Here is a 19,531-nt window from a genome sequence, read left to right as displayed (position 1 = left end):
CCCTTGTACACTCACTTCCTCTCTCAGACTTGAATCAAGGTCTGTTACTCTGTCCAGTTTATCTGGCAGAACTGAACCTTTTTCGCTGTTTCTAAAGCCTTGGGCTCTGTTTTCACTGCCCTTGTCTGAGCAGGATTACTAATGGGGTTGGCAACCTCACATTGAAAACGTAGGTGCCCCGGTCTACCACATTTGTAGCATAATTTCTCCTCACTTTTAGGGTACACAGATCCACTCTGGGGTGTCCTGTGCCCTTCAGATTTTACTGGAGGACTCACTCGCTGTGGTACCACATCCCTTCTGCCAGCGTTATATGGTCTGGGTTTAAAATCTCTTGATGTTTTCCCCACCCAGCCAGTTCTGTTGGAGGCGAAGTGATCCGCCATCTCTGCGGCCTCCTGCACCGATGTAGGGGACCGGTCTTTGACCAGGAGCCTTATTTCTGGTGGTAACTGATGGTATAATTGATCCAATATCATGAGGTTTTTCACCTCCTCCACAGACTGAGCTTTTGCACTTGTCAGCCATTTCCCAAATATGTCCATCAGTTTTGCCCCCAGCTCCACGAAAGACCTCCCTGTCTGTATCTGGCAGTTTCTGAAAAGCTTTCTAAAATAATCAGGCCCCAGTCTGAATCTTTTAAACACTGCTTCTTTGAATTCAGCATAGGTGACGGGCCTGTCTGAGGGGAAATATTGGTATACCTCAGCCAATTCCCCTTTAATCAGGTTTGATAAATACTGCATTTATCTTCAGGTAGCCCCCACAACTGAGCTGCTTTTTCAAAGGTGCTGAGGTAAATTTGAGGATCTTGACCAGGCTCATAGACAGCAAAGTCCTTTGGAGTAATTTTTATTTTTGCTCCATCTCTGTCTTTCCTTGCCTCCTCAGAGTGAAATTTCTCTCTATCAAATTTTAACTTTTCTACTTGTAATTCAGCATCCAATGCTCGTTGCTTCTCCCTCTCCTCAAACCCCAATCTCATTCTCTCAGTTTCCAACTCCCTCTGTTTATCTTTTTCATCTGTTTCAAAGACCCTCTGCTTGTCTTTTTCCTCAGCCTCCCATCTTAACTTCTCTCTCAAATACTCTATATAAGCGGGATTGCTTAAGTATCCTTCTGGGGTCTCTTCTCTGACAGGTTGTTTTTGCTGGGCAGTTGCAAATCCTATAAGTGCTACCCTCAATTCATCTACCCCTTTACCCTCGTGAGGTAAATTGAATGTTATGCACTTCTCCACCAGCTCCTCTCTTTTCATTTTTATATATTCAGCCATGGTCACTCACTCTTTGCCACACACTCTTTGCCAGTCACTCTCACAAGTAATCTTGTTGTGTTATTTCTGTTTGTCACACCACTGTTAGGGATTCTCTAGTATTCGTACCACTGCTACAGCCAACACCTGTGACGTAGTCTCCTTTGTCACCACGTGTCTTTGGGACTCTCTTTGGTTCCTATCCCACCGCTACTGCCACCACATGTGAGGCGTCCTTCCCTGGCTCTCCCTGTCAGGTTCCTACCTGCGCGTGGCTACTGCCTGTCACTAGGCACCACCAGGGACTCCACCAGTCCGGACTGTCCTTTTTTATTGTTTCTCTCCCCGCTCTAGCACAGATCTCAACAGATCCCCCTGCTAGGCAACCACCAGTCACGTCCTAATACTAGTATTCCCAGAGACTCTGAATACTGGTATTGTTATTCTCTTCACCGCTGCCACCATTTGTTACAGTTCCCCTTCAGCCTTGGTCATTACCTTACCCTCCCTTCTGGTCTGTGAAACCCCAGCCAAGGATCAGGCCTTTGGTAAACCAAATTAAGTATTTATTAAAGATAACAAAGCTAACAAGATTAACAAGATTTCTTCTTAAGGCACATAAGCATATGGTTTTACTCAATACTAATCCAAACTCCACCCCCCTCCTTCTTCACTCTCTCCTGGCAAACAACTCTCTAAACCCCACCAAGCAACCCACTCAGTTCACCTCATCCACCACCACCCTCCAGATTCCACTCTCTCTTCCTTTTATACGTTGAGCCATTTTAAACACTCAGCCAATCATCTAGCATTCTACTGCCCATTCACTCCCCCTCCTCTTTCACTCCACTTACCATGTATCTTCTAAACAACCAACACCTACCATATATACATTAATATAGGAACATCACAGACCTCCTGATCAGATTGTATCTTCAGGAGGCCCTCACCTGCAGAGCACAGTGTTCATCTGGGTATATAGAGGATAAGACGGTCTTTCAGGTATCTGGTGCCAAGTGGTATAGGACTTGTACACCAAAACTAGAACTCTGCCTGTGATCACTGAAATTGGGGTGGCATCACCCTTGCTCCTCCTTAATAAGACTTCTCCTAAATATCTGATATGGATCCAATAAGAGCCCACCAAGAAAGCCTGCCTTAATCAGTTATCCCAGTAGGCCTCTGAGAAAATTGGGAACAGTCAGATCCACTCAGTATCTTTCACACGCGGCACATCTACTCCCCCCCGTCTCACACCCAGGGAGGGCCAGCCTTCTGCCGGTTGCAGACTCTCATTCTGAAGTCATCTGGCGACTTTCTCCTGTCATTCAGTTCACTGCACAGGCTCTCACCCTGCACAGGAACTACACATGCGCCATATGCCCTTCCCACTACCAATCTTCTCTAGATTGGTTTTTTTTTAAAGAAGGAAAGAGAAGGGGGTAGCACCCTCGCCCTCAGGACTCCCTAAGATCTACTCCCTTTGGTTTTGCTCCTTTGGTGGTGACTCCACTGGCAGTAGACCTGCTGCCCAAGGGCAGCTGAGCTTTTATGCCTTCTGACCCAGCTAGGAGCTGATAGAAGAGGCTGCAAGATTAACTGCAGTCTCTCTCTGGAGCCAGGGTCAGGCAGGGTGTCCCATTTCTTGCAGCACTCACCAGGGACTTAGCTGTCTTAAGAGACAGCAGCCCAGAGGAGCGAGCAGCAAGCACCTAGATGGTCAGATACTCACTCCAAGGGCAGGTCTTCTCCAGTCCCCTAGTGCTGCAGCTGTTCTCCATAAATAGTCATCAGTGTTCTTGAAATTTTGGTTGACTCCTAAACATAATGCGAGTCCTGGGCATGACTTGGGTTGACTTGAACATTCAGTAAAGGCACATATTTATGCTAGTTCCTATTCATAATAAGTAATATTTTTTCCATTTTAGTCTGTTTAGTTCATCAAAGAGGCAAAGCAAGCTGCCCTTGTGCTTAACTGTAAGAACACATAAGTGATTATTGTGTGTCTGTGTGTTTTCTTTTTATCTTAGGCCCTTCAAGAAGACTTAGAGCAGGAACAAGTCAAGGTTAATTCACTCACGCATATGGTTGTTGTAGTAGATGAAGCTAGTGGAGACAAAGCTACAGCTGCATTAGAACAACAACTTCAGGTAATTATTAAAGTGGTATGTTTGTGATAATATCACACATTCTACAGAAACAGTTCTGAAAAAAATAGGTAGAAATACCTGAATTATTTAAATAAGTTGTGTCATGAAATAAAGGAATTAATAATTACCATCTTTTCTTAAATCAAGAACTTTGGTGTTTATAAAAAACCTTCATGTTGTGTATACATAAACATGTTGGTTGAGTTTCTATTCCATTCTGTTTCCATCCTACGCCTTAGGCATATTGGAAGCATTTCTCTTTGTATGGCACCTTAAAGAGTAAAGTGCTAAGGTGGAATTGTTCTTTCTAGAACTGCTGAAGTTCTAGGGGGAACTCTCAACCCATACGCTCCTTCCTCTCTCTTGCACAGGGAGAAAGTCTTAAATTGGGTCATACCATCCTTATGTTAACCCAGTATCCAATCTCTTACTGAGAATAATGCAAGCCTAGTAGTACTGGTTCATGGATTGGGCCATTTGCCTGAGTCCGTGTAATGGTAGGTCAGATGTGTGGAGTTCCTAAACCATTAGGTCTGCCACTATTTAATTTATTTGTTTGTTTGTTTTAGTTAGTCAGTTAGATTTATATCCCATCCTTCCTCCTAGTAGGAGCCCAGGGCAGCTATTGATACTGAGCCCGTCACTGATGAGAAGCACCAGAAGTCACTGTTTTAACCACCTACCCATCAAACAGAGTTTTTGAAAGCATACTCGCTGCTTCATACACCAAGGCTATGACCTCCTCTTCCATACCAACCCACCTCCCAGGTCCAACACACCTCCTATTCAGAAACCATTTCACCAGCCCACTCCTTGCTAATGCTGTTGTGCACTACCCAGACCATTAATCCAGCCTTCTTATCTGGGCAGCAAGAAAGAATAGCAGCAAGTGCTGAGGTGGGTTTTGTGATCCCACAAGGGAGCTGGGATTCAGTTAGCAAAAATACCTGGACTTGGCATGGAAAGAATTGGGTAGAGGTTTGATTGGATTAGAGATGAGAGATAATTTCGATTCAGTTTGCATTTCAAGACAAATCTATCAAAGTAGCACTTTCCAAACCAGTATGAGAACCGATACACAGCCATCTATTGACATTTGCACTTATTTGAATTTTGGGATGCACTTCTCCAACCAATGCCTACAAAAATCCATATATTGGGAGAAAGAGTGCATAGAATAGGAACCTTTGAAAAATTCAGTGAATAAGGCAGGGCAAGTGTACAACAATACGTCTCAACTAGAAGAGCCTCCAAAAGTCTGCTCACTGAGGGTGGATTTTTCATGATCACAACAACCCTATCACCAGGGTTAGGTATGGTCAGTGCCTGGATGGGACACCGCCTAGGAACCATATGTAAGCCACCTTGAGTTTCTATGATGAAAAAGAAGGCGGGGTATAAATGTAATAAATAAATAAATAAATATTTAAGTGATCCTGAAAAAACCTATATATTATTATGCCCCCTGAAGAGTTACATACTAGAACTTTTTTGTTATGGGCTAGAGTTAGACTACATCCCTTCAACTTTCCTTTGCTCTGCTTTTCAGTTTCAGTTGTGTTCTCTACTCAGCCAGCAATAAAGAAATATTTTTTTTGCCTATAGTAAGAAGAGTTTGTTTATTTTGCAGTTGTTATGAGTAGAGCAGGATTGGGTCTTCTTCCTAAAGGGTGAAATAAAGAGATAACTGAAAGTGATCTGAAAAAAAATGGCTACTCTAAGTTTTACCCTTTACTCTTAGACAGCACTCGCTATACTCACAATCATAGCGGCTATTTTTTCTTTTTCTTGAGTACTTGATGGCAAAGGATAATAACAGTCCTAGAGGAACAGAGGTATTGCTGTGTACACCACAGTGAGCTAGTTGGCTGGCTGGAACTTAGGCTGGTCCTCAGGCCTAATCTCTGATTTTCCCAATATGTGCAGCTCAGCATGAGGTCTTTTCACAGTTTCTGGAGAGAAAAATTAACCCAGCAACCAGTAATTCAAAAACCCAATTGCTTTCCATAATTACTTTCCAGTTGCTTATTTCATCCTTTATATAGCAGCTAGAAAATCTAAAGGTCAGAAACAAGACTAGAAGGAGGGACTCTCAAGGAGTTTCCAGGTCGAGGGAAGTAATAGTCCCACTATATTCTGCATTAGTCAGGCCTCATCTGGAATACTGCGTTCAGTTCTGGGCGCCTCATTTTAAGAAAGATATAGACAAGTTAGAGCGGGTTCAGAAGAGGGTGACGAGGATGATAGCCGGTATGGAGAACAAGTCTTATGAGGAAAGGTTGAAGGAACTTGGCATGTTCAGTCTGGTGAAGAGAAGGCTGAGGGGTGACATGATTGCACTCTTTAAGTACCTGAAGGGCTGTCACATAGAGGAGGGTACAGATTTGTTCACTGCTGCCCCAGAGGGTAGGACTAGGTCTAATGGTTTTAAGTTGCAGGAGCATAGATTCAGATTGGACATTAGAAGGAACTTCTTGACAGTAAGGGCAGTTTGGCAATGGAGCCGACTGCCTAGGGAGGTGGTGGGATCCCCTTCGCTGGATGTCTTCAAGCAGAGGCTGGACAGCTATCTGCGGGAGATGCTCTAGCTGTGGATTTCCTGCTGTGAGCAGGGGGTTGGACTCGATGGCCTACAAGCCCCTTCCAACTCTGTGATTCTATGATTCTATTCTATGAAATGCACCCTAACATATTTTATATCTGCCTTCCCTAAACTTGTAGTATCAAACCAAGCCCAGGATCACTATCATTATCAAAGTAGTTTATTTCATGAAAAATCAGAACACAGAGAAAGACCACAGGTGAAAGAGAACTTATCTACAGGGAAAGTCAAGCTTTTGAGTCTGGTAATCCTGGGGATCTCTGTCTCTGAAAAAAGGATCAGACAATTCAACAGATTAAATTTCATTCATATAAGTTTTATAGCACACTGTCTGCATGGATGAGGAGTGAGGGGCGAAGGTCATTGCCTTTCCCTTCCCCTGGCTTGGTCCTCAATTCCTCTCCACTAGTGTGTGTGTTAGTGGGGTGCTAGGCACCTTTCCCTGCCAAATGCCCCCCAAAGAAATGTGGCTTATGCACCTAGAAATGTGGCTGCCCCACCTAACAAAGAAGGCTGGCTACAAGGCTGCTTGGACATACTCTTGGATTTCCAGAAGTCAGCCATAGACATAATATCTATGCCAAGCTTCAGTTGGTGTGCCAATTGTTCCACTTCTGTAGTAACTGCTGTGGCTGCTGGTCCATTGCTGTGTTCAATACCAGATGCCAGTCGTTACCTTTAAAGTTCGAAATGATTTGGGACGAGGATTCCTAAAGGACGGTATCTCTTTCTTGTTCAATGATATCAGCTGGGAAGACCCTTCTTCGTGCCCCACATCCTACTGAGGTGTGGTTTGTGTGAATGTGAGTAGTGGTACCCACCTTTGGAATACCATGCCCTGAGGAACCTTTTGTGGTTTTTTTGCCACTCTATAAAAGCATTTCTGTTTTCTCAGGCCTTTGGCTTGACTTCTGAATGATATTATCTGGCTCTAGCTTGTTTTTGTCTTGTTTCGAAGATTGCTCTCACAGTTTTTTATCAACTACTGTGCTTGTTTTTAGTAAGGTTATTCTTCTTTAAAAATGTATGGTTAGAACTGTAGTCCAGCTTCAGGACTAGGAAGGTGAGTATAAATACCTTGGTCAGTAAGTTTTAAAAAAATCCTGGAATGATGGCAAACATTCTCCCTCCAAAATCTGGATTGTGCAAATCACATTTCTTTATTTCTGTTTGCTGTCTTCATTTTTCCCACCTGTTGCTGCCCCTGTACCATTTTTTCCTCATCTGATGTCTTCTTCCTGGGACAGTCATATCAGTTATACTGGTCAAGTAGGAATCACTTAATGAACGGAATGTTACCATGATTATATGAATTCAGTCAGATTTAGCAACATGACTGCATCACTGATGACAAAGGAAACCAAGTGAGAGTTGGAGCAATGTTTCATGGATAAATGATCTCAATGAATGTGGAACTGCAATGAACAGAACTATCGGTTGTGATATGTTATGAGGTCAGATTTGGCTGTGTGCCAACATTGCTGAAGGCAAATAAGGCCAGTTTAGGAAGCATTGCCCTCACAATGACAGGCAAACACTTTCATTCCTTTTGGTAAAATATTACTCAAGGGGATGTTTAATTATTATTTGATGCGGCCGAAAATTATTTTAAAAGCCCCCTCCCCCCCGTCTTTGGACTAATACTCAATTGTGTAACCTGCCATTATCAGTTGGTACTCACAGCAGTAGTTCTCGGCCAATGTAGTTATTCTATCAGTCTGATTGTCTCAACACTTGCATCATGTCAAACTGTTGATATGTGATTCTCAAACCAGTGTAATTCTTGCTTCTCTTTGAAGTCATGATAATTTTCAAGAAGACTTTGTCATCTTGTTTTGATCTGGTGAAACATCTTCCAGCATGCAAATTGGGGAATATTGTATCAAAGAAAGTGCAAGTCGGAATGACCTTGAATTTCAATTTCAATTTTACTTGGTGGTGGCCTCTATATTAAGGGGAAACACTTCTGCAGATACATCACAGGCCTCATAGGCAGGTGTGAAACTCTTACTGCAAATACTAAGAACAAAATGCTTCTTTTTTTCTTTACAAAGTGGAACTGGCCCAAGTATTTAAAAATCCTTTTTCAGAGGAGTATGCAATATATAGATATAAAATGCCATATTATAAAAAAGGACAAAAATGAACTTTGTAGGACAATAGTAATAAAACCTATGGAATGACACTCCAATATATTGGAGGAGCATGCAAAGTATATATATAACTAGATTTCTCTAAACTTGATTAGTGTACATTTGATGACTGGTAGCTGAATGTATAAACTAACTGTGTTGGAAAGCATTGCATCTGGGGATTATGCCAGTGGCCCAGTCAAACGTGTGAATAATTGCCTGTCATCAAATGATGACCATGCATCTGTGGTCCAGCCCTTTTTAGCAAGGAACAACCTAAAAAGAGTGCATGTGGTTGGAAGTGTTCAACTAAAGGTTTCTGACAAGAACAGGATGCTGTAGATCCACATTCTCCTGTGCATGGAAAGATGATATCAGATGGGTAACTAGCTCCACCTAGTGGTTGAAGGCAAAAGAGTACTGCTGACGTTTTACTGTAGCTCCGTCCCTGGTCTGTGCCTGCTCCGTGCTCAGTTTCTCTTTTGCCTCACAGAAAAGTGGTTGGATTCTCTCTGACTCCGTGATTCAGGCTTGTAGCGTTTTTGTTGTTTGGATCTTCTGTGTGAGTTCGTTCTTGTTCTTTCCCTCCAAGTTTTCTTATTCCTTCTGTAATAGTTTAAACAAACAAACAAACAAACAAACAAAGGGGTTCCTTCTGTCTCTTTCCTTCTGACCTTCCCCCGTGGCGAGGAACAGCCAGCCCCTCCCCGCGGCTCTGGCAGCCGTCGACCTATTCAGACTCCCTCTTTAACTAATTTCGCTGACGTTCCTCCTCGTTCACCAGGCTGCAGCGTCGGCGGTTTTCAACCTTGGCAGCAGCCTTCCCAGGGCTCGATACCCAGGCTTACACCCAGTTATTTCTCGCTCTTTGCGAGCGGCTTTCGTTTTTACCCGCTCTGTAGCGGGAGAGGAGGTAGACGCGCAGAAGCAATAGAGGGGAAGACGCCGGCCGCTGTTAAATTGCAAGCTTCGCCCGAACGTTTACTAGCAGCATTTATTAACCCTATAAGTCCCGCAGTGTGTGCCCACGATGGGGAAAGCCACGCACAAAACGAAACACCTCTCAAAGGGGTTAAAGCCGCCTCCCCGCATGGCATCAACAGGCGCAGTATCAGAGCCCCTTCCCACCCTGGGATTGGAGCAGTCTCATTCCTCGGGGGATCATTCTGAAGTAGCGGCAGCCCGCCCCTCTACCGTCAGGCACGAGGTGGCTGAGGCTCAGATTCTGGCGGGCAGGGTGACTACAGAAGGCAGGATATCTGCCCCACATAAGCGAACTTGTAGAGATGGTCAAGCTTCTGTACACCATACAAGGGACCAGAGAGACCTGGAACCCCTCTCTGATGACGAAGGCAGCCAGCTCCAGCCTCCCTTAGATGATATTTTTTCTACTACCTCCTCTCCTGACGCATTTGCTGGGTTTTTGGATGAACCAATCCCTGTTCAACAGGTTCAATCTGCTGAAGGGCATAGGCTCTACTCTTCTCATACTCAGGCTTGCCCTGTTCAGTTACATCTGTCAGCGCATTCAATTCAACAGCTTAAGGAGCAGCTTAGAGAGGCTCTCTTATTGGATCTAGCCAGGGACTTGTCTTCTCAAAATACTTCAGGCTCCCACCCCTCGAGGTATCCACTTACAGATCACTCGAGGACAGATCTTCGCCCTCCTCCTGGCCGCTTATCTCCAGATCCCCATGCGGCATCTCAAGGCAGACATCTACAGCTCCCTGACCAGGAGCCTATGGATGCAGAAAATGAATTGATTGTCTTGGATGAGGAGGAATGGAGTGGGGAGTCGGAATCTGAGGAGATTCTATCTACCAGGATATTTCAAGAGGCTCATTTTCTTCCTCTGCTGTGCAAGGCGATGGAAGCCCTTACCCTCACCTCTACAGAGGATCCTCCATCCACCTCGAGAGTGTCAGCAGTATGTCCGGATCCAAAACCTAGGTCGAGAGTGTTGAAGCTTCCTTCTCTTCTTCCGAAGGTGCTCAAATCAGAATTCGACCTTCCTTTACAATTCAAAAAGTCAGTTTCCATCGCCAACAAGTATTATACACTAGAACAACCACTCATGGATCAGTTGAAGGTCCCGCTCATAGACGCGCCTATAGTCAATCTCCTGAACCCATCTTTGAACCCGAAAGACTCAGATGCTCACCTCAAGGATGCCACTGAGCGTAAGATGGACCAGGGGCTTAGAAGAGTTCACGAGGCTAGTGCGCTTTCCATCAGGGCAGCAGCAGCCTCCTTGGTGTTTGCTCGAGCTTCCCTTCTCTGGTTGGAGGACCTGCTGGATGACCCACAGCAAGATCCAACCCGAGTGCGCAAATCTCTGCTGAAGGTCTCTTGGGCGGTTACCTTCATGGCAGACGCGTCCATGGATGCTATGCAGTTCGCAGCAAGGTCACTGACGGCAGGGGTCTTCACAAGAAGAACCCTTTGGCTTCGTCACTGGGAAGCAGACCCTGTAGCTCGCTCGAACCTTGCCTCGGAACCCTATGTGGGAGGCAAATTATTCGGGGACACCGCCCTCGCGCATGTCTTGGAAAATAAGGAAAAGAAAAAGTCCATGCCATCCACCAGGAAAAGGGATGACGGCAGAGCCTTTTGTCGGTCATTCCATCCATATTTCCCATCGCACTCCTTTCGGGGCTCACGTTCCTTTGGAAGACAGAAGGACGCCCGCTCCAGCCGTCCCTTCTGGAACAGACAGCGCAGCCAGCTTAAGTCCCAACAACACCTTTCGGGTCGCTATGGATTCACATCCCAGTCACGTGGAAACAGAGGTCAGTTCTGACGCCTCCGCCTCGCCGGTGGGTGGCCGTCTCCAACAGTTTACTCACCGATGGAAGGACTTGTCCTCCGATCGGTGGGTCCTACACACTCTTCGATACGGCCTTCGCCTGGAATTTTCTTCCACCCCCCGGCGAGATTCATTCCATCCCCTCTATCAACGAATCCACACAAGAGAGACAAAGTTTTGCGGTCAGTTTCCCATCTTCTGCACATAGCAGCCATCGAGAAAGTTCCTCCAGGAGAGAGGTTCCTGGGAAGTTACTCTCTGTTCTTCACCGTCGGGAAAAAAGACGGTTCGTCCAGGCCTGTGTTAGACCTCAAGGGTCTGAACTGCTTCATAAAATACCGCAAGTTTCGTATGGACACCTTGCTTTCAATCAAGGAAGCGCTGAGGATAGGGGACTTCCTCTCCTCTATCGACCTGAAGGAGGCATACCTACACATACCAATCTTTCCCCCTCACAGAAGGTACCTCTGCTTCGCGGTGGGACAAGAACATTATCAATTCAAGGCCATGCTCTTTGGCCTGTCGTCTGCCCCCAGGGTATTCACAAAGGTCGTGGTTGTCCTGGTGGCACACCTCAGGACTCTGGGGATTCATATATTTCCTTATCTGGACGACTTTCTGATTCGCTCACCATCATTGCACAAGGCATGGGAAGACCTCCATGTCACCCTGGCCTGTCTAAAGGACCATGGCTTCCTGATCAACGAGGCCAAAAGCCATCTCTTTCCGTCCAACCGCATTACACATTTGGGAGCGACTATAGACTCTCTACATGGCCTCCTCACTTTGTCCCCAGACAGAGTCAGCAAGATTTGACAAGTAACATTGGATATCCTATCCCATCCTTGCCCATCTTGGCTAGTGAAAGCTAGCAGGGCTGGGACCACCGGTTGGGCCAAGGAAGTGGTTAATGTCTCCTTGAGGGAGGGAGTAGTCCCTGGTAGCCTCAAGGAGGCAGTAGTGAGACCTCTTTTAAAGAAACCCTCCTTGGACCCAGATAACTTGAACAACTATAGACCGGTGGCGAATGTCCCTTTTTTGGGCAAGGTTTTGGAACGGGTGGTTGCCGGCCAGCTCCAGGCGCTCTTGGATGAAACCGATTATCTAGATCCATTTCAATCCGGTTTTAGGCCCGGTTTTGGCACCGAAACAGCCTTGGTCGCCCTGTATGATGACCTTTGTCGGGAGAGGGACAGAGGGAGTGTGACTCTGTTGATTCTCCTTGATCTCTCAGCGGCGTTTGATACCATCGACCATGGTATCCTTCTGGGGAGACTCGCGGAGTTGGGTGTTGGGGGCACTGCTTGGCAGTGGTTCCGCTCCTACTTCGCGGACCGTCACCAGAAGGTAGTGCTTGGGGAACATCACTCGACACCATGGACTCTCCATTGTGGAGTCCCTCAGGGGTCGGTTTTGTCCCCCATGCTTTTCAACATCTACATGCAGCCGCTGGGTGCAGTCATCAGGAGTTTTGGAGTGCGTTGCCATCAATATGCTGATGACACGCAGCTCTATTTCTCCTTTTCATCTTCTTCAGGTGAGTCTGTTGATGTGCTGAACCGTTGCCTGACTGCGATAATGGACTGGATGAGAGCTAATAAACTGAGACTCAATCCAGACAAGACCGAGACACTGCTGGTGAACGGCTTCCCTGCTCAGATGGTGGATGTTCACCCTGTTCTGGATGGGGTTACACTCCCCCTGAAAGAACAGGTACGTAGTTTGGGGGTTCTTTTCGATTCTTCCTTGTCTCTCGAGGCCCAAGTGGCCTCGGTAGCACGGAATGCATTTTACCATCTTCGTCTGGTAGCCCAACTACGCCCCTATCTGGACAGGGACGACCTCGCCTCCGTTGTTCATGCTCTGGTAACTTCAAGATTGGATTACTGTAATGCGCTCTACGTAGGGCTGCCCTTGAAGACAGTTCGGAAGCTTCAGCTAGTGCAGAACGCGGCTGCCAGACTATTGACGAGGACCAGTCGGTCTTCGCATATAACACCTATTCTGGCGCGTCTGCACTGGCTCCCTATTTGCTTCCGGGCGAGATTCAAGGTGCTGGTTTTGACCTATAAAGCCTTACACGGTGTGGGACCTCAATACCTTGTGGAACGCCTCTCTCGCTATGAACCTACCCGTTCACTTCGTTCAGAATCTAAGGCCCTCCTCCGGGTACCAGCTCATCGGGAAGCCCGGAGGATGGTTACTAGATCTAGGGCCTTTTCTGTGGTGGCCCCTGAGTTGTGGAACAGCCTCCCCGAAGAGGTACGCCTGGCGACTACACTTCTATCTTTCCGGCGCCAGGTAAAGACCTTTTTATGCTCTCAGGCATTTTAATCTTTTAATTTTCTTAATCTTTCTACTTTTAACATGTATCCTTCTTAATTTGTGTTGTATTTCGTTTTTGTTGTGCTTTCTGTTGTTTGTTTGTACATGTTTTTGTGATTTTTTACTATGATATATTGTATTTTATCTTGTTTGTTCACCGCCCTGAGAGCTATTCTGCTAAGGGCGGTATATAAATTGAAATAATAAATAAATAAATAAATAAATCATCCCCCTCGCCGGACCTGATGAAATTGGCAATGCTTCTCGGCTTGATGGTGTCCACGTTCCAGACGACGCCTTGGGCACGTCATCACTCCCGCACACTTCAGTGGGCACTTCTGCCCTTTCAATCCGACATAGCATCCAGACATCACCGCAGGATAACTCTGTCACCACAGGTTCAACAGTCACTGTTTTGGTGGACCCACGAATTCAATCTAACGAGAGGCGTTCCCTTCCAGGATCCACCACACACCCTGATAACATCAGATGCCAGCTTATCAGGTTGGGGAGCCATATGCGACAGGCAGGTGATTCAAGGCACATGGTCTCCTCTGGAGTCCACTCTGCCGATCAATTTCCTCAAACTGCGTGCAGTTCGTCTGGCCCACAGGCACTTCGCGACCTCCAGACATTTGGGAGCGGTGCTGGTCAGAACAGACAACGTGTCGGCCAAATCTTATTTGAACCGTCAGGGGGGCACACGCTCCCTCCTTCTTCAGAAGGAGGCCTTTCTCCTCTTCCAGTGGGCAGAGAACAATGTCGACTCGATAGCAGCAGAATATCTCAAGGGAGAGGACAACAGCCAAGCGGACTGGCTTAGTCGGGAAAAGCTACTTCAAGGGGAATGGACTCTTCACCCAGAGGCTTTTCATCAGATAGTGAAACGTTTTGGCCACATTCATGTGGACCTCTTTGCCACCAGGCACAATTGACAGGTGAAGAGATTCTTCTCCCGGTATGTGACACCAGGCGCGGAAGGGACGGATGCCTTAACTTCCTGGTGGCCTCCGGGCAGACTGTATGCCTTTCCTCCGATTCCAGTTATTCCCAGGGTGATCAAAAAGCTTCGGACCGAGAGATCGGCACTCCTATTAGTGGCTCTATGGTGGCCACGGAGACCTTGGTTTCCAGCCCTTCTCGACCTGTCGGTGGAACCACCATGGCAGATTCCAGTATGAAGGGACCTACTCTCTCAGGGACAGCTCCGCCACCCGGCTCCAGAGTGGTGGGCGCTTCATGTATGGAACTTGAACGGAGGAGACTCTTGAAAAAAGGCATCTCTCCCCAAGTGTTGGAAACTAAGATGGCTTCTAGACGCCCTTCCACACTCAGAATTTATGAGAGCACATGGAAGGCATTCTCATCCTGGTCACAGAAGAAAGGAATTCTTCCTCGGAAGGCGGGGGTCAACCAGATCTTGTCTTTTCTACAAGACGGATTATCTTTGGGCCTCAGACCAAATACCCTAAAGCGCCAAGTTTCGGCCTTGTCGGCAGTCCTCTCCAGATCTCTGGATAATCCAATTGGATCTCACCCTTTCGTCAAACGTTTCCTCAGGGGTGCGACGGTAACAGCACCACCTACGGTGCACCGCTACCCAACTTGGGATTTATATAAAGTTTTATCAGCCCTTCAAAGACCTCCATTTGAACCTCTGAGTCAGGTTTCCCTCCGTCTTCTCTCCTTTAAAGTCTTGTTTCTCGTGGCCATCACTTCGGCCCATAGAGTGTCTGAGTTGAATGCCCTATCCGTCCATAAAAAGTTTTGTATGTTTCATAAGGATAGAGTAGTCCTACGTACTGTTCCTTCCTTCCGTCCCAAAGTGTTGTCTACTTTCCATTGCCAGCAAGAGCTGGTATTGCCATCCTTTTGTCCGAATCCTGTCCACCCTTTAGAGAAAGCCTGGCACTCTCTTGATGTGCGAAGAGCGCTTAAAGTTTATATTTCCAAGACAAAGCCAATTCGGAAAACAGATAATTTGTTTGTCTCTTTCTACCCTACCTCCCTAGGGAATAAGGTGTCCACGTCCACACTAGCCAGGTGGATTAAGGCATGCATATCATTAGCTTATGCCTCTCTAAGATTAGCTCACCCTACCAGAGTAGTAGCTCACTCTACCAGAGCAGCGGCCACATCAGCAGCCTTTTCCCGTAATGCCCCTCTAGCGGAGATTTGTAGAGCAGCCACATGGTCCACTCCCAATACGTTCATTAAGCATTATAAAATAGACTCCTATGCTTCATCGGAGGCAGCCTTTGGGAGGAGGGTGCTACAGCATGTCCTCAAGGATCATTCGTGACCACAGCCCAGCAGTATTCCCACCCTACATGGGTCAGCTTTGGTATGTCCCATCTGATATCATCTTTCCATGCACAGGAGAAGAGACATTTGGTCTTACCATGAAATCGGTCTTCTCTGTGCATGTCAAAGATGATATCAGGGCCACTCCCTATGAGTGCTGGGCTGCCTTTATAAGCACGGTTAGCCCTGGAGCAGAGAGTGTATGAGTACTGTTGTCTTGTCTTGTTTGTGGCGTCTATTGGCCTGATTTCATGGGCTTGTCATTGGAAACTGAGCACGGAGCAGGCGCAGACCAGGGACGGAGCTACAGTAAAACGTCAGCAGTACTCTTTTGCCTTCAACCACTAGGTGGAGCTAGTTACCCATCTGATATCATCTTTGACATGCACAGAGAAGACCGATTTCACGGTAAGACCAAATGTCTCTTCCAGTCCTTACTCTATATCACTGCCTTCCCTCCAGGAATGCAGGGATTCTTGTTCAGCACCAGAAAACAGAAAGGCAGTCACATAGTGTCTTTTTTATCTGGTGCTGCCACATCATGCCAGACTGGTAGCAGGCTGGCAGCCATGCTAAACCAGAGCTGAAATAGAGTTCTTATGCTGGCTATAGCATATTGTAGAATCAATAGTTGCTACAAGCAACTAGAGAACATAGCAGAACATGTAAGCTCTTTTTAGATCTCCTGTGTGTTAACCAAAACATGAGTGTTCTCATAATATCCCATTTAATTATAAATGCCTCCACTATAAGAATTACAAACTCACTTGTATAGTTTTTAGTTTAGTAACCTCAGTGGGCTTATTTGCAAATCTTTCCTATTTTGAAATTTGCTAAGATTTTAAGAGGAGAATTATATAAAAAAGGATTCACTAATATGGTAGATGCAATTAGCTGGTAAGCAGTTATTCATTATATTTTTACATGTGGATTTCAACATTATAGAGTTTAGGAACTATATGCACATAGTTTAATAGACTTCATAGGGTACTACTACTACTACTACTACTAATAATAATTTTAATTTATAAGTCGCCTATCTGGCCAATGGCCACTCTAGGCGACGTACAACTCAATTAAAATACATCATAATAAATACAGTACAACAATAAAACAGTAAAACAGTGACAGTTCAGAGTAGCAGGCAATTAGTCAAAAAGATTAACCCTCCCCGGAAGTCCCAAAGGCCTGTCTGAAAAGCCAGGTCTTCAAGGCCTGGCGGAATACATTCAGGGAAGGGGCATGTCGAAGATCGTATGGGAGGGAGTTCCAGAGAGTGGAGGCCGCCACTGAGAAGGCCCTCTCTCTAGTCCCCACCAGCCTAGCTGTTTTAGTTGGTGGGACTGAGAGAAGGCCCTGTGTGGCTGATCTTGTCGGGCGGCATAATTGGTGGCGTTGGAGGCGCTCCATCAGATAAACTGGGCCGAGACCGTGTAGGGCTTTAAAGGTTAATACCAACACCTTGAATTGGGCCCGGAAAACAACTGGGAGCCAGTGCAGATCGAGCAGCACTGGGGTGATGTGCTCCCGGCGACGACAGTTTGTAAGTAGTCGAGCCGCCGCATTTTGTATAAGTTGTAGTTTCTGGACCGTTTTCAAGGGTAGCCCCACGTAGAGCGCATTACAGTAGCCCAAACGAGAGGTGACCAGGGCATGTACCACCAATGGGAGCTGATGAACAGGGAGGTAGGGTTGCAGTCTACGTATGAGGTGTAATTGATACCAAGCTGCCCAGCTCACTGCCGAAATCTGAGCCTCCATGGACAGCTTGGAATCAAGGACAACCCCTAGGCTGTGGACTTGGTCCTTTAGGGGCAGTTTCACCCCATCGAACATCAAGTCAATATCTCCCAACCTTCCCTTGTCCCCCACGAGTAGCACCTCGGTCTTATCAGGATTCAGCTTCAACCTGTTCCTTCCCATCCATCCACTCACGGATTCCAGGCACTTGGACATGGTCTCCACAGCCAACTCTGGTGAGGATTTAAATGAGAGATAGAGCTGAGTGTCATCTGCATACTGGTGACACTGCAGCCCAAATCTCCTAGTGATAGTCCCCAGCGGCTTCATATAGATATTAAATAGCATGGGAGAGAGGATAGAGCCCTGTGGCACACCACAATTGAGAGGCCAAGGGACTGAAACCTCCTCCCCCAATGCTACTTGTTGATGCCTATCGGAGAGAAAGGAGCGGAACCACTGCAGTACAGTGCCTCCTATTCCCAGTCCCTCCAGGCGATGTAAAAGGATACTGTGGTCGACAGTATCAAAAGCCGCTGAGAGATCGAGGAGGACAAGAAAGGTGAATTCTCCCCTATCTAATGCCCTCCTCATATCATCCACCAGAGCGACCAAGGCTGTTTCAGTTCCATGTCCAGTCCTGAAACCCGATTGGTATGGATCCAAATAATCCATTTCATCCAAGTGTGCCGACAGCTGATTAGCCACCACTCGCTCAATGACCTTGCCTAGAAATGGTAAATTTGAAATAGGGCGAAAGTTATTCAAAACTTGGGGATCCAAGGAGGGCTTCTTTAAGATGGGCTTCACGACTGCCTCCTTGAGGGCTAATGGCATTACACCCTCCTCTAGGGATGCATTAACCACCGCCTTAATCCCCTCGCCCAATTTCTCTTTGCAGCTCACAAGGAGCCACGACGGGCAAGGATCATTTAGACATGTGGTAGGCTTTACAGTTGAGAGCACCTTGTCCACATCCTCAGAAGGGAGAGGCCGAAACAGATCCCATTTAACCGGCTTGCAACTGGCCAACTCTGGTTCATCCACTGTATCCACGGCGTACGGGATCAAGTTCCGTAAGTGTTCGATTTTATCAGCAAAGTGCTTTGCTAATTTGTCACAGGAGGCCTTTGACTGTTCCAAGGGTTCCTGAGCAACTGGACCGACCAGGCTTCGGACCACTTGGAACAACCTCCTGGGACAGCACTCTGCGGACGCAATGGAGGCAGCAAAGAACTTTTTCTTTTCTGCCTTCACTGCCACTTGATAGGTAGCTACTGCTACTCTAACCTGTGTCCGGACATCTTCGGAACGTGATTTCCGCCACCGGCGTTCTAGTCGTCTCACCTCCCGTCTCACATTACACAACTGTGGTGTATACCATGGTGCTAACTGAGTTCTATTCAGGGGGAGAGGACGTTTCGGAGCCACCCAGTCCAATGCCCTGGTGATTCCCTCGTTCCACTCTATCACCAGGGCATCGACCGGGCGGCCTTCAGCAGGTTCCAATTCCCCAAGCGCAGTCAGGAATCCTTCTGGATCCATCAGGCGTCTGGGGCGGACCATTCTAAGAGGTCCTTTTCCCCTGCGGAGGGTGTGTGGCATCGAGAAGTCTATATTTACCAAGTAGTGATCTGACTATGACACAGGGGTGGAAGAAACCGCCCCCAACTTCAGAGCACTTCCCTCCCCTCCCAGGACAAACATAAGGTCGAGAGCATGACCGGCTACATAGTTAGGCCCAATATTACTAAGGTGCAGTTCCCAGGAAGCCATGGTTTCCAAGAAATCCCGAGGGGCTCCAATGAGAGTGGTCTCGGCATGCACGTTGAAGTCACCCATACCTTTAATATTAAAATTGCTGATGTTTATAATTTTATTAATTTATAATTGCAATTCAGTACTATGCTCTGTCAAAAAAGAATGGTAATTACTCAGAAGATCATATATGAAATATTTTATGGACTTGAAGTAGGCCTTAAAATGTTAATGGAAAATTTACAGCTTTTTTCACAAAGGCATTCAGTGTCAGATAAGATAGAGCTTTAGCATATTTACCGCATTCTGACTATATTATTATTAGCATTTAGGAGACCGCTGGGCTACAATTTGCAGATGGACAGAGGACCGCTGGTTTCTTCTCCAAGATGTTCTTAGAAAATGGCTGCAATTTACTGAAGAACAGGTGAGCAATGTTAACAGTATCATTTGTTGCTT

General features: G+C 46.5%; 1 protein-coding gene across 12 annotated transcripts in view; it reads left to right on the top strand.

Moving 5' to 3' along the window:
- The window catches only part of DMD (dystrophin), a 2,032,119-nt gene that overhangs the window by 698,510 nt on the left and 1,314,078 nt on the right, over positions 1–19,531 (top strand). For all 12 annotated transcript variants that reach the window (XM_061627388.1, XM_061627390.1, XM_061627384.1 and 9 more), the window contains 2 exons: positions 3,286–3,405; positions 19,398–19,499. In XM_061627388.1, coding sequence (XP_061483372.1) covers positions 3,286–3,405; positions 19,398–19,499 — 222 coding nt within the window. The remainder of the gene's footprint in view (positions 1–3,285; positions 3,406–19,397; positions 19,500–19,531) is intronic.

The sequence above is a fragment of the Rhineura floridana genome, chromosome 5 (genome assembly GCF_030035675.1).
Source record: "Rhineura floridana isolate rRhiFlo1 chromosome 5, rRhiFlo1.hap2, whole genome shotgun sequence".
Lineage (NCBI taxonomy): Eukaryota > Metazoa > Chordata > Lepidosauria > Squamata > Rhineuridae > Rhineura > Rhineura floridana.
The sequence above is the reverse complement of the archived record's forward strand: the minus strand, read 5'-3'. Positions and strand labels throughout refer to the sequence as shown.